Raw genomic sequence first — 12,961 nt, forward strand, 5'->3', positions numbered from 1 at the left:
GTCTTCCTTTTTTGCCTTGTACAGGGCCACCTTCTTGCTGTCTCTTCACATGGTGGAGAGGGAAAGCTCTGGTGTATCTTCCTCTTCTTATAAGAGCTAATACCATCATGGCAGCTTCACCCTCATGACCTCTTCTAAACCTAATTACCTCTTAAAGGCCTCACCTCCTAATTCCGTCATACATAAGGGGATAGGATTTCAACATATGAATTTGGTGGGGGGGGGGCAGAGAAATTCAGTCCTTAACTCTATTATCTATCTATCTATCTATCTATCTATCTATCTATGTATCTATCTCTCTATCTGTCTGTTTATCTATATCTACCTGTCTATCCATCTGTCCTTATGTATAGAACAGTAACAGTGGCTTGTAAGTCACTTCCCTACATTATTTTATCCTTCCAAAACTCTTGAGAGGTCAATAGGCCATAGGAAAAGCACTGAGTTCACTGAAACCCTTGAAGGTTGCATTAACTCTTTGTGATCAATCAATAAATGGTGTGCATGGAATTCCACACACATCTTCTCTGTCCTCCTTTCCTCCTTCTCTCCCTCCTACTTGCTGACTCTATTCCAGCCACATTATTTACTAATTCTTCTCTGAGGACGCTGGCATCCTTCCTCTGGGCCTTGCAGAGGTTATTCCCATGATCTGGAATGCTTTTCCCTCAGATGTCTGACTCATCTGCCTCCCCCTAGACTGTTCAAATTCCACCTTCCCAGTAAGACTTATCCTGTCTACTATTTACGTTGAAAGCCTTGCTCCTCTCTGCCCACAATCTCACCTCACCATATACTGCTTAATCTCCATAGCATTTATTACTGGCGAACCTACCAGATAATGTACATGGGTTTCTGTTCTCCCCTCCAACTGGAAGATAGGCTGCACAGACTCAGGAATTTTGCCATTATTAAGCCTAGTGGAGGCCCAGCAGAACTCTAGGGTCAGCCAGAACTGGGCACAATTATAACTCTTGTGATTTGATACTTCAGTGGGTTAGCTCAGAGCCAAGCCAGTTATTAAAGAGGATCTTTCCTGCTATTTTAAACAGCATGGTACATTTGAGGTCAACTTAAATTTTCAATAATTACAGAGCAGGTATGAACTCTTCCTTTGTTTCTCCAGACACGTGAACCTGGATGCCAAATCCATCCTCTCTGGGTGTAGTGGGAATGTATGAAGATGACTGGCCTAAGTCTCAATTGAATAAAAAGATGCCCCAAAAGACATTTCAACATTTTCAAAAAGTACAATCATAAAGTGTGGTTCCTTATCACACATCAGGGATTACCTAGTCTCCAGTGTGGTCGGAGTGGTGAGGGGACAGAGAGACATATAGAGAAGCCAGGGTGAGTCACCCCATCTCTCCCTCCTCTGGACCTTAGTTCCTCCTGATTGTCATTCCTTACACTCAAAACAGATTTCAGGAGTCAGCACATGCAGCCATAATGTGTGCCTAATTCCACATCCCAGTCACTGGGACACAAAATTTTGGTGTCTTAAGTCTGACTCCCACATCACCACTCACATATGTCAGTTCTTCCTTTACAGCTGAGTCAGTGAGTAAAGACACATAAACAGAAGCAGATTAATATGAACAAGGTTTTATTGACATATATATAGTACGTAAAGCTGGGAAAGAGAAGGGCCCATTGAGGCAAATGCATAGGGGGAGAGGAAGCATCTGAAAACAGCAGTGGGCATCCTGCCAGTTCCAAGTCTAGGGAAAACTGGCCAGGATCTTGGGTCCGCCAAGTTAACAGTCAAGCCAGGGATGGCACAGTGGATGATACAGCCAGCTCTCTTCCATTCTCCTAACTGGAACTTCTCAAGTTTGGTGTAGTTCTGAAGTGGGCTCATATGCTCCTCACCCTCCAACACACACACACACACACACACACACACACACACACTCTTGCACACCCCTGAGGTGTGGTCCTCCAGCTTGCTGTAGGAAGAGAGGAGGTTAAGTTTCACTTAAAGGGGCTGAGTCACTTTCCAGTGAGGCAAAGTCCATTCATGGTTACACACAGTTTGCAGAATAAGATCTGCTCTTCATTTGTTGAGTTTCTTCATAGAAGAAAGGAATTAGCTGATGGCTCCTATGAAGCCCTGGGCAGGTTATGAGGCTGCCAGACTCCTATGAGCACAGGCACAACTGCCCTGACCAGGAGCCTCCAAACACAATGCTGGCTCGTCTAAGCCAGAGGGGTGTCCTGACTTGGGGACCCCAGTGTTCTTCCTGAGAGTAGAGGTTCCTCTCTAAATATGGATGGTGCTATCCCCCATGGCACCACTGGGTTTTGACCAGGGGGATCTCCAGGTGCTTTGTATGAATGTGGCACCAGAAGTGTATCCAGTCACAGCAGGTGTGGTGCTGTCCCCCATGGCCCCCCCCTGTTCTCTGCACAGATGTGTTCCAAGTCTGATGGCAGTTATTGACACAGGGCCTTCCAGCACTGGTGAGATGTTGTGCTCTCCATCTGCACCACCTGTGTATTGGCCAGGTGGGTCCCAGTTGTAAGCGGGAATACCAGGTCCTCCAGTCATGGGCATGATGTTGTTCCCTCCTAGATGGCCACCACCTGGATTGTGGGCAGGTGGGCCCCTTGTGTTAGGAAATAAGGTAGAACTAGAAGTGTGTTGAAACCCACGGGTGGTAACCACACTTGCAACTCCAATAGATGTGGTGTGCTTTGTTGGAAGGTGGAAACTGGTATGTCCCTTGACACAGATTTCTTCTCCTTGGTGATGGAACTTTTAAATGTAGATTTTCCACGTCCAGATGGGCCCTGTGTGCAGTGACAGCAAGTGGAAACACTAGGGCCTCCCATCGTGGGGATGGTGTTGTCCCCTGTCATCACCGTACCACCTGTATTCCGCCCAGGTAGGCCCCAGGTATTTGGATTTAAGGTGGAATCAGGTATGTTCCCAAATGCTGAGATGGTGCCTGCCCCTCCTACTGCAGCAGCCTTGCCATGGTCAGGTAGATGGCAGGTTGTCTGGCCCAAAGTAGGAACAGAAGCAGTGCTGGGTGCCCCACTTAGTCCTGCCCCAAAGTTAAGTGGTCTGGATGCCTCTGAATGAGTGAGGCCTGGGGCTGACACACCGACTCCAAGGCTCCCACTGGCCGAAGGGTCTTCAGGTCCCATGAACAGTGGGCCCGGTGTGGTATTGGCAAAGAGCGAGCTACTGTCCACAGTACTGGGCATCCTGGTGGCAAGTCCAAAGCCAGTAGCAATGGACACAACCCTGGGGAGAATGCCTGGGTTGTCGCCAAAGGCCGGCTGCGTGTTGCTGGTAGTGGCGAATAGGGAAGCTGGCAAAGCTGACTGCATGATGCTGACTCGCGGTGGCTAGGCTTCAGGAGCGACTAGGACTTTATCTTGTGCTGAGGCTGCAGGGTTTCCCAATAGAAAATAATTGTTAGACCTCTGCCCATCATTGGCCCCCAATGTGGCCTGAGACGGGAGACCTGGGTCCAAGCAAGCTTGAAGTGTTGGTCTATCTGTTGGCCGGCATTGCAGGTAAATGAGTCGAGGCATGGGCTGAGGCATTGCTACCACTGGGTGTTGTGTTCCCAGAACTAGGAACAGCCCTGTGAAATGGCTATTGGCTCTGCCTGGAGACAGGGGCAGACTGGAAAACGACAGCCTGGGAAGGAGGTGTGGTGTCCATAGGTTCGGTGTCAGAGGTGCTGCCTGCTGAAGCACTGATGATGGCCGAAGCCGTAAATGGGGGTCTGGGGAAAACAGGAGCTGAAGCTGTAAATGGGCGGCTGGAGAAAACAGGAGCACCAGGGAGAGAGGCCCTCTGCTGCCCATCAGAGGTCCCAAATATGGGCTGAGGGTTGGTTTGGGGGCCAAAGGGATGGTTAAAAATTGGGGTGGTGCAGGGGACCATCGGCACAGGTGGGGTGATGGACACTGGTACCCCTGCAGGGTGCCTCTGCTCCACCCTGAAACCTGGGGGAGACCTAAAAATGACAGCTTGGGCAGCGGCAGTAGTGTCCATGTAGACATCAGGATGTACAGTAGGCAGCAAGTCAAACTTCCAGATGCCGTGACCATGCTGGTGGAAGGGATTGCCATAGAAGTCATGGGCTGCCCAGTTAAAATAGAGGGATTGATGGTAGGGATTGGAAGAGGGGTAGGTAAGTATAAAGGAGGGGTAGAATCTACACAAATGGGTGTTGGGGGTTCCTTTTCTTGGGACGGTGGCTGGACCTTCCTTATATTCTTCAGGATCTTGTTCCACTGACACTCAGTATTCTTCTCCAAGGTGCCTGGGTTTTTGGCAAGAGCCAAGCACGGAAGCTTAGGAGGAGGGGGCAGCTCACCTCGATCCCATGTCAGTGCCTCAATCCCTGATGGGGGCGACCTCAGCCTTGGCAGTGGCAGAAAAAGTGGCAGGGGAATCTTCTGCTTGCAGGGCCTACTGCTGATAGATAGCAGGGAAGAGGAACTTCTTGATGGGATGTGTGAAGACTTTTCATGCTGCAGCTCCTTCCCAGACATCAGTGAGCCTGGTGATTTGGGCCGGTGGTCTTCACCCAGCACTTCTTTTGTTGGCCTCTCCAGCAGCAGGGAGCAGCATGCGGTTGGGGCAGAGAACACCATGGCATGGGATGGGACCTTCACCTCCCTCTCCTTTGGGGAAGGAAGTGGGAGGTGACTGGATGGTATCAGCTTCCTAACCTTGACTACCTGCTCAGCTGGTGAATGCAGGAGGGTAAATTTGTGCCCCAGTGGAGGACTCTTGATGGCTCTCAAGTGGCCGAACATGATCGAATTATGAGCAGACAGCACGGGCTTCTTTGGCGAGTCCCTCCAGCTCACCAAGGGAAGCATCCCCAGCCAGGAGTACCTGGCCTGCTGGATGGGATACTGCATTTTTGGCGCGATGTGAAAGCCAGGCAATAAAGGCACTCGATCCCGGTGGGACAGCCTGCGACTAGGGCAGACGGCAGGCATTGGAACAGCAGGGTGGTTCCGGTCAGATGTGGCAACCTCCCAGGAGGGCAAAACCAGCGGGTGACAGCCCACTGGGGCCCCACAGCGGGGCTGGCAGCGGTGGCACCAGGTACGACATTTACAGCGTAAATTGCCCATGTAGGACCTGTTGTGTCCTCTGCACTAGCAGGCAGATCCTTAACCACTGTGGATGTGGACCATTTTTAAAGTTTTTATTGAATTTGTTACAATATTGCTTCTATCTTATGTTTTGTTTTGTTGGTCCAAAGGTACGTGGGATCTTAGCTCCCTGACGAGGGATCGAACCTGCACCCCCTGCATTGGAAGGCAGTCTTAACCACTGGACCACCAGGGAAGTCCCGATTTAGCCAATTTTGATAGCCCTCTGTTTCATCATGAGTTGTCTCTGGATATTTTACAGTATTTCATCCTACATTAGAAAATACATTTTTGATACAATTTTTTTTTAATTTATTTTATTTTATGGACTAGCACCAGATAGAGGCAGCCTCTATTGTTGTTATTATTATTATTTTTTTGTTTTCTTTTTTGACCATGCCATGAGGCATGTGGAGCTTAGTTCCCTGACCAGGGATTGAACCCGTGCCCCCAGCATTGGGAGGCCAGAGTCTTAACCACTGGACCGCCAGGGAAGTTCCCTGATACACTTTCTAATTAAATAATTTGTATTTGAAGCTCCCAATGGCAGAAATCTGCAAATAGCTGTAACGACTGCAGACATGCCTATAACTAGCTCCATCCATTCTGTTTGATTCTGTTGATCTTGAGACAAAAGCATGGTCATGATGTTATATCTCAGTATAGTACCTCCAGATGCCATCAGGTGATCAATGCAGGCCCTGCTTCTGGAGGGCATTTACCTGCCAAGGAAGAAACATAGGTTGGCCTCTACGTCCTGGAGATCCCATTTCCGTTTTCACCAAAAGCATTTCATGGAACCCTTGGGCCACTGCATACACAGCACTATAGACGAAATAGCTGGTGACAGACATGGTCATCATGTCAATATTTACTGGCATAAACTCTAAGGAAGAACTAGGTGGGCAGTCTCTGAGTTTTCCACAATGAGACCCAGCAAGTGAACAATCAAATATGTCAAACCAGAATCTACTGAAGTAAAAGTCTTCTTGGGTATTTGAAGGGGTTAACTGTCCTGAGAAAGTTTTGAAAACCAGGGATTTCCCTCTTCTGTTGTGAAAATGAGAGGCTCCCAAGGAAAGAGTGAAGCATGCGGTCTGTCTCGTACGTAACGATGTCCCACTTTGCTGCCATGATCCACACGTTCCCTGAGGTTAAATAAAATTCTCCTGTCATGCCTAGGGTCATAAGGCTCCCTGTATCACCACACATTATATGCACATTTGCAGCTGAGACTCTGATTCTGGACATGAAAGTCACATCACTCAGTCCATACATTTTCTTAGTAGCAGGGAGATTTTCTGTAAAGGCCACAGAGATACCTTTCTTTACCATCTCTGCTTTCAGATACCAGAGGAACTGCTCGCCTTTCAAATCATCAGATACAAATAGCGCCACCCAGGTCCAGCCGAAATGCAGCAATAACCAGATCATTCCTTGAGCCAGGGAGCTGTCTGTGGTGGCCATCTGATAGAGCGATGGGAACTGGTCTTTATCACTCAGGATGGGATCAAAAGGACCATACGTGACCTGAATAAGAAAAAAAATAGCCTGATTCTGAGTTAGGTGGGATATGGGGTTGTTTTCCTTAGTGGGTAGGTGAGAAAATTCTCAGCTTGAGCAGACAAGTGACCAGAATATAGGGTGAATAGAAAGACTGCTGTAGAGATGATCAGTTTTCTCACTATGGGCCCATGAATACCATGTTTTCAAGCCCCATTGCCGTCAGGGTGAGACATCAGACAAGTTTTGATCAATAAACTACTCCCAGAGCAAAGCATGACACAAACGTGAAAGGACCACTTGTGCTATGCCTCCCTTGCATTGAGAATTGAGGAAGGCATGAACTTCAGATGATGCATCCTCAAGATGGTAGAGTCTCCATCACCCTTGCCCCACGTAACTGAGGGAGAAGGGTCCTTTCTCCCCCAGAGACCAATGTTGGATGAAAACTCTAGGAGAGAAATAAATTCTTACTGTATTAATTTTTTGATACTTTGCACTTACTGTATTACCACCGCTCAACTAATGTATTTTTTCCTTTTTTAACATCTTTATTGGAGTAAAATTGCTTTACAATGGTGTGTTAGTTTCTGCTTTACAACAAAATGAATCGGCTATACATATTGAAGACTTCAATCACCTACCCTCTATGATTTTCTAAAAAATAATTCTTCCAGGATAGAATTCTCCTAAGCTAATGTTGCCTTGTTTGGCAGTAATGTCTCCTCCTGAATGCCGATTGCCTCAGATTGGGTCACTGGGAAGAGTCACTGAGGTGGACAGTTGGGTGTAGAAAGCTTATTAGGAGTGCTCCCAAGATGCACCTGTGTGGATGTGAGTAGGCTGGATTGGGCAGAAGGAGAGGAAAAATTCAATATAGTTATAACTGAGTCTCAGCCGATCCTTCAGTGTCTTCCCAAACTGAGACCACATATCCAGGCCTTTGCATCTCCGTATCTGCCATTCATTGGTCTCTAGCTGTCCCCTCAGATAGGTGTAATCTGGGATGGGGCAATTCCCCTGGCTGTGGATATTTCCTAAGAAGCACACAGCTGTCAGATGTCAGCAGTCAATATTCCCAGCAGCTGGGGAATGGAAACAATGGCCCTAGGCAGGAATCTGGATTGAGGTTCACAGCATCCCCTGCACTACCCCTGTCCCTCTTCCTCCTCCTGTCACAGTTCATCATCTCACAACCCGAGGATTTCCCTGGGCTATATTTTAAACTTTCATGGGATACGTAAACATAGGTTCTACATTTCCTTTTGATCAGATGAAGGAAAATGGCACTGATGAAAATCCAGACTTTTCTACTCAGAATTAAAAACCCACTCACCTGTGGGCTTCTGTAGAGCTCCAGAACTGTTCCAATCTCGGCTGAAAATGCCAACGCGGTTCCTGTAACAATGGCCACAGATTTTCTCTGTCCCTGGCAGTTGTAGTTAGGGAGAGTCTGATTTCCTCCAGAGAGCCAAAACAGGGCACTTTCCAAGGTCCTTTGATCACTGGGAAAGGCACTGTAGAGGTTGAAACCCAAGGACAGATTGGGGAGCAGATGGGAGTCCTTATTGATTTCCTCAATGGCAAAGAGAAATACCAGGACGTATTGGTAGTTCTTCCAAAGCCACCTAAACAGAGGGCACAGCATTAAGGAGAATGGCCCAGTCGTGTCATTTAAGGGCAACTGTCCCTGATGTACTACTCAGATACACAAAATTATTGCCATAAAATGTTTTATTCCATATTTTGGCTAAATGATAGAGAAAGAGACAAAGAGGGAAGGACACTTGAGATGAAACAACTAGAAGGGACACACACTGGGCAGGCAGATGTCCTCACACAAAGGAGAGAAAACAAAGCTGAAATTCCATCACAAAGATCAGCAGCCCTGCTATCACCTTTCTCCACGGCAAGGGCACCTGTTGACATGCCCAGAGTTAACCACAAACGTAACTGCTAAGGACAGAGACGCCCCATGGAAACAAACTACATGTTGCCTAACCCTCTTCTGAGGACGTGGGCATGGTGGTAAATTTAATGCTTTGGAAGCATAGTCTCCCTTGCAAAGTACGCACAGAGCATTAACGCAGTTTCTGCATTTTACTGGAGAAGTTAGTAATCAGGGTAAGAGAAAAGGGCATTAAGTCCCTCTGAAAGATGATCTCCTTTTGTTTTTTGACTTTCCAGACCTTGGACCAGAATGCCTCATGGCCCATAGGACATAATTACTGATATTTACTGGGATACGTTCTGTTCAAGGTAGTAGATCTCAAACACCCCTGGCACCTCCAGAAGGCTCATGTCACAAAGCCCTTGTTGGCACAGGCCACCCAGACTGAGCCCCTGGCTCCTGATGCTGACTTCAGGCCAAGAACCTCAACATCATTAATCATCAGGGAAATGCAAATCAAAACTGCAATGAGATATCACCTCCCTCCTGTTAGAATGACTACTATGCAAAAGACAAGAAATAAGTGCTGGTAAGGATGTGGAGAAAAGAGAACCACTGTGCACTGTTAGAAATGTAAGCCAGTGCAACCACTCTGGAAAACAGCATGGAGGTTCCTCAAAATTTTTAAATAGACCTACTGTATGATCCAGCCATTCTACTTCTGGGTATTTATCAGAAGAAAATGAAAACACTATTCAAAAATATCTATCTATCTATCTACCTATCTCCATGTTCACTGCAGCATTATTTACAATAGCAAGATATGGAAACAACCTAAGGATCCATCAGTGAAGGAATGGATACAGAAACTGTGGTATATATACAGTGGAATATTATTCAGCCATAAAAAAGAAGGAAATCTTGTCATCTGCCACACATGGATGGACCCCGAGGGCATGATGCTAAATGAAATAAATCAGAGAAAGACAAATGCCATATGATCTCTCTTATACGCACAAGCTAAAGATCAACAGCAACAACAACAAGCTCACAGAGATCAAGAAGAGACTGGTGGCTGCAGGAGGTGGGGGATGGGGTAGGAGAAATGAGTGAACTGGGTTTTTAATTTTAAATTGAATGAATTTTTTTTTTTAAAAAGAAAGAAAGAAATGTTCTATACTGCTCTGTCCAATATGGTAGCCACTAGTCACATGTGGCTCCTTGAAATGTGGCTTGTAGGACTGAGAAAATGAATTTTTAGTAGCATTTCCAACTCTACAGCCATCATCCAGGCTTAGGGAATAATCATCTCACTCCCTAAGCCTCCCTAACACCTTGCCACTGAAGTCTTCATTCGTAATCCTGAAGTCCGTTTTAATCCACGTGCACGGTCCAATCATTCTGCTGCTCACACCTCTTCGGTGTCTTCCCCCTGTCTTAGAACAGTGTCCACAATAATGCCTGGCCTGACCCTGCCCGCTCACCATTTCAGTCTGGCTCGCGCCCCTCAACCCTCGACCGGCTTACCTCAGCCATCCCGTCTTCTCGGGCCATGAAGCACACCAGGCTCTCTGCCTCACGGGCCGTCCACATGCAGCTCCCTCTGCCTGCACTGCTCTGTTGAGCCCCATGCCTAGCTAAATCCATTCCCAACTTTAGCTCTTTTATAAATATCAGTTCTTCTCAGGAGGGCTTCCCTGTTAACCTCAGGTTGAGTTCTCCTGTGCCAACCTCCCCCATCACTCTTGTCATTAATTGTTTAAAATCCAAATTCCCTATTAGAATATAAATCTCACAGAGGCAGGACAAAGTCTGTTTGGTTCTCCAGGGTCCCTATACATCTGGCCCTAGGCCTGACTCATGGAGAGGACGAGCCATCCTGGTTTACCTAGAGTCCTAATCCTAATTTGAACCCAAAATATCCCGTGTCCTGGCAAACCCCTCAGTCCTGAATAAAAGAGGATGGTTGGTCACCATAAATTGTGCACTTGAAGAATATCTATTGCATGACAAGCAAGCATTCCCCTTAAGAATGTTACAGGAAAGATAGAACAAAAAAGATGCACGCACACACACACACACACACACACACACACACAATTGATAAAACCCAACAATATAAAATTACTCAAAATGATTCTCTGTAATATGAATCACCAGACTGTTATTTCATAAAAGTTTAGAGAAACAAAGGTAATTCTTATTACAAGGCAAGTTGTAGAGTACAATCTTTGGAAACTACTGCCCTACACTTCAATCTACAAGTTGTTGCTTAGTATTCCTCCAAGTGATTTTCAATATCATGAAGAAAAAATAAAACAAACAAAAAACAAAACAAGAAACAAAACCAAACAGAAAACACTTGTAAACAGAAAATACATCTGATTGCTGGTCAATACAATTTTACATTTCTGTTGCCAATATGAAGAAGTTCAAATTATTTTTCCCTCATGTACCCCTGTATTTTGAACCTTAGTGGAAGATTTATAGGGTTTTAGAAGTCAAACTGAACTGGGCCTGAGGAAGGTTGCTGAGTAATCCTGATATATACATAAAAAATTTATATATTTATACTTATATATAAAAACCTAAAATTTTTAGTATTATGGAATGCAAGTAAATCTATATTTCTGTCACTTATTTATAGTTATTTACATGTTTGTTTAATGTGTATTTATTTGCACATAACTGTATTTACTTATTTACACTCACATCACCACACACCTTACTATCTTTCCCTTGAATATAATCCATCAAAGATAAATCTTTTTTTTTAAAGATGCCCTCACTCTTAGTGGCTCCTTGTGTTTACACCTGAGCACAGGGAAGGCCTAGTAGCAGTTCTGCCAGCTGAGGCTGCTGACGCCTGTTGTTACAAGCTCCACATGGTGCTCACCTGGTCACACAGAAATCCACGGGTCAGTGAGGACAGGTGAAACTTGAGGCTGGTTTCAACTCACACTTGAACTCCAGAGATAACTTGTCTGTAGGAAAAAAAAGAAGGGTACAAAGATTTCTTTTGAGGTCTTTTATAGGGCCTAATAGCTGCTGGATGGAAAGACCACACCACTCACTTTACTTTTTTGTAGTTACTGTACTGTTTTAACGTGTAATTGTTGGCTATGGCTGGATTTTCCTGACTCCTATCCAGCCATCTGCTCTCCAAGTGGGAGAACGAGGCTTCATGCGGTGTGCATTCATTCGCCTTGCGGAACTCATCTGGTTGGAGAGTGATTTTTTTGTGACTCCAGACGCTTTTAATACGGCTTGTCACTCAGGGGCGCTACAAGTGACTCAGCTAACCTCTAAGTTCATCCAGCGCTTTGAAGCCTGTAAGACCCTAGAGCAGGGTTTCCAAACCCGGGCACTACTGATAATGCTTCGTCACGGGTGCTGTTCAGGGCGGTGTAGGCTGTCCAGCAGCATCCGCGGCCCCCACACACTAGATGCCAGCAGCAGCCCCTCCCCTTTGTAACAACCAAAACAATGCCTCCGCACGTGACTAAAAGTCCCCTGGGGGCAAAGTCACACCGGGGAAAGGATGGGGAGAGGGGGAACTCTGAGGAGGGGACGGCGGCGCCCAGAGCTAGGAGGAAACGGAGGCTCCAGGCCAACCAGCAGGGTGAGCCTGTGGCCCCAGGGCTGGAAACGCGGCTCATGGGAAAGGCGAAGGAATGCCGGAGCGTAGGACGGGGGTGCCCCAGACCCATGCCCCTCCCTAGACTCCTACGGGAGCCCCGGGACTGTCCGCCGCTCACAGAATCCTGACCCTGGCACTAAGGCTGAACGTACCACGTGAACCCAGCCCACCGCGGAGAAAACTTCACACTGGAGGCAGTGAGCCACCCCACGACTCCTTCCTCAGCACCCCCCCCAGCATTTCCGTTTCCGTTCCGGTCTCGGGCTGTAGCCAAGGGCTTCAGTTTCCGGTGCCTGGCCTCCCGCGGACAGCGGGACGTTGCGGGGCTATGGGTTAAGGTGCCGAGCGGGGCGGCGGGCGGGGCGGCGGCCTTGCACCCAAGCCTCCGACAAGGTGTTCTCGTTTGCTTAGTGAGTGCAAGGCTGAGCCGTGGCCTGAGTCAGCGCCAGGGACTGAGACCCACTCTAGGGGTGGGGCTGTGGGCAGGTACCAGCTTATGGGCGGAACCAAGCCTGGAGGGCAGGATTGTGAGCGGACACCCTTTCCTTGACTGGACTGGGGGCGGGGCTGTGGCTGGGGACCGGATCTGGGGGGCGGTGCTGGAGTCTCAGCCTGAAGGTGGGCAGAGACTAGGCCCAGGGACGGGGCGAAGGCGGGGGTGGGGCTTGGGTAGGCGGGCCGGAGAGTGGGAGAGAATCAGCTCCAGGGACGTGGATGAAGGCGGGGCTTTCCGTGGATTCCCCAGGCTGTACAGGTAGCCTCACACAGCCCAATAAAACGATATGCTCATATTT

General features: G+C 47.5%; 1 protein-coding gene and 1 long non-coding RNA gene across 3 annotated transcripts; both read right to left on the bottom strand.

Moving 5' to 3' along the window:
• Positions 1–1,609: 1,609 nt before the first annotated feature.
• Positions 1,610–5,372, bottom strand: LOC133099124 (uncharacterized). The gene is made up of 2 exons (XM_061202592.1): positions 4,341–5,372; positions 1,610–3,743 (listed from the first exon to the last, which is right to left on the bottom strand). The coding sequence occupies exons 1-2, from the start codon at positions 5,110–5,112 to the stop codon at positions 3,358–3,360; spliced, it is 1,158 nt and encodes a 385-aa protein (XP_061058575.1). The 5' UTR covers positions 5,113–5,372; the 3' UTR covers positions 1,610–3,357.
• A 4-nt stretch (positions 5,373–5,376) lies between these two features.
• On the bottom strand, positions 5,377–12,417 carry LOC133099125 (uncharacterized). 2 transcript variants are annotated; one of them, XR_009702293.1, is made up of 5 exons: positions 12,320–12,417; positions 11,424–11,511; positions 7,973–8,264; positions 6,456–6,663; positions 5,377–5,855 (listed from the first exon to the last, which is right to left on the bottom strand). It is a non-coding gene; the product is annotated as an uncharacterized LOC133099125 (long non-coding RNA). The 2 variants fall into 2 exon arrangements; XR_009702292.1 differs by having other exon boundaries at positions 5,377–6,663.
• Between the last annotated feature and the right edge of the window lie 544 nt (positions 12,418–12,961).

The sequence above is a fragment of the Eubalaena glacialis genome, chromosome 10 (genome assembly GCF_028564815.1).
Source record: "Eubalaena glacialis isolate mEubGla1 chromosome 10, mEubGla1.1.hap2.+ XY, whole genome shotgun sequence".
Lineage (NCBI taxonomy): Eukaryota > Metazoa > Chordata > Mammalia > Artiodactyla > Balaenidae > Eubalaena > Eubalaena glacialis.

What these genes read in the sequence shown, in the direction of transcription:
- LOC133099124 (XM_061202592.1), bottom strand. Translation starts at nt 5,112, where the DNA reads ATGGGCAATTTACGCTGTAAATGTCGTACCTGGTGCCACCGCTGCCAG. An exon ending in GGCACTGACATGGGATCGAG is followed by an intron (nt 3,744 to 4,340) that starts GTGAGCTGCCCC and finishes TGTTTTCCCCAG; the next exon opens with ACCCCCATTTACGGCTTCGG.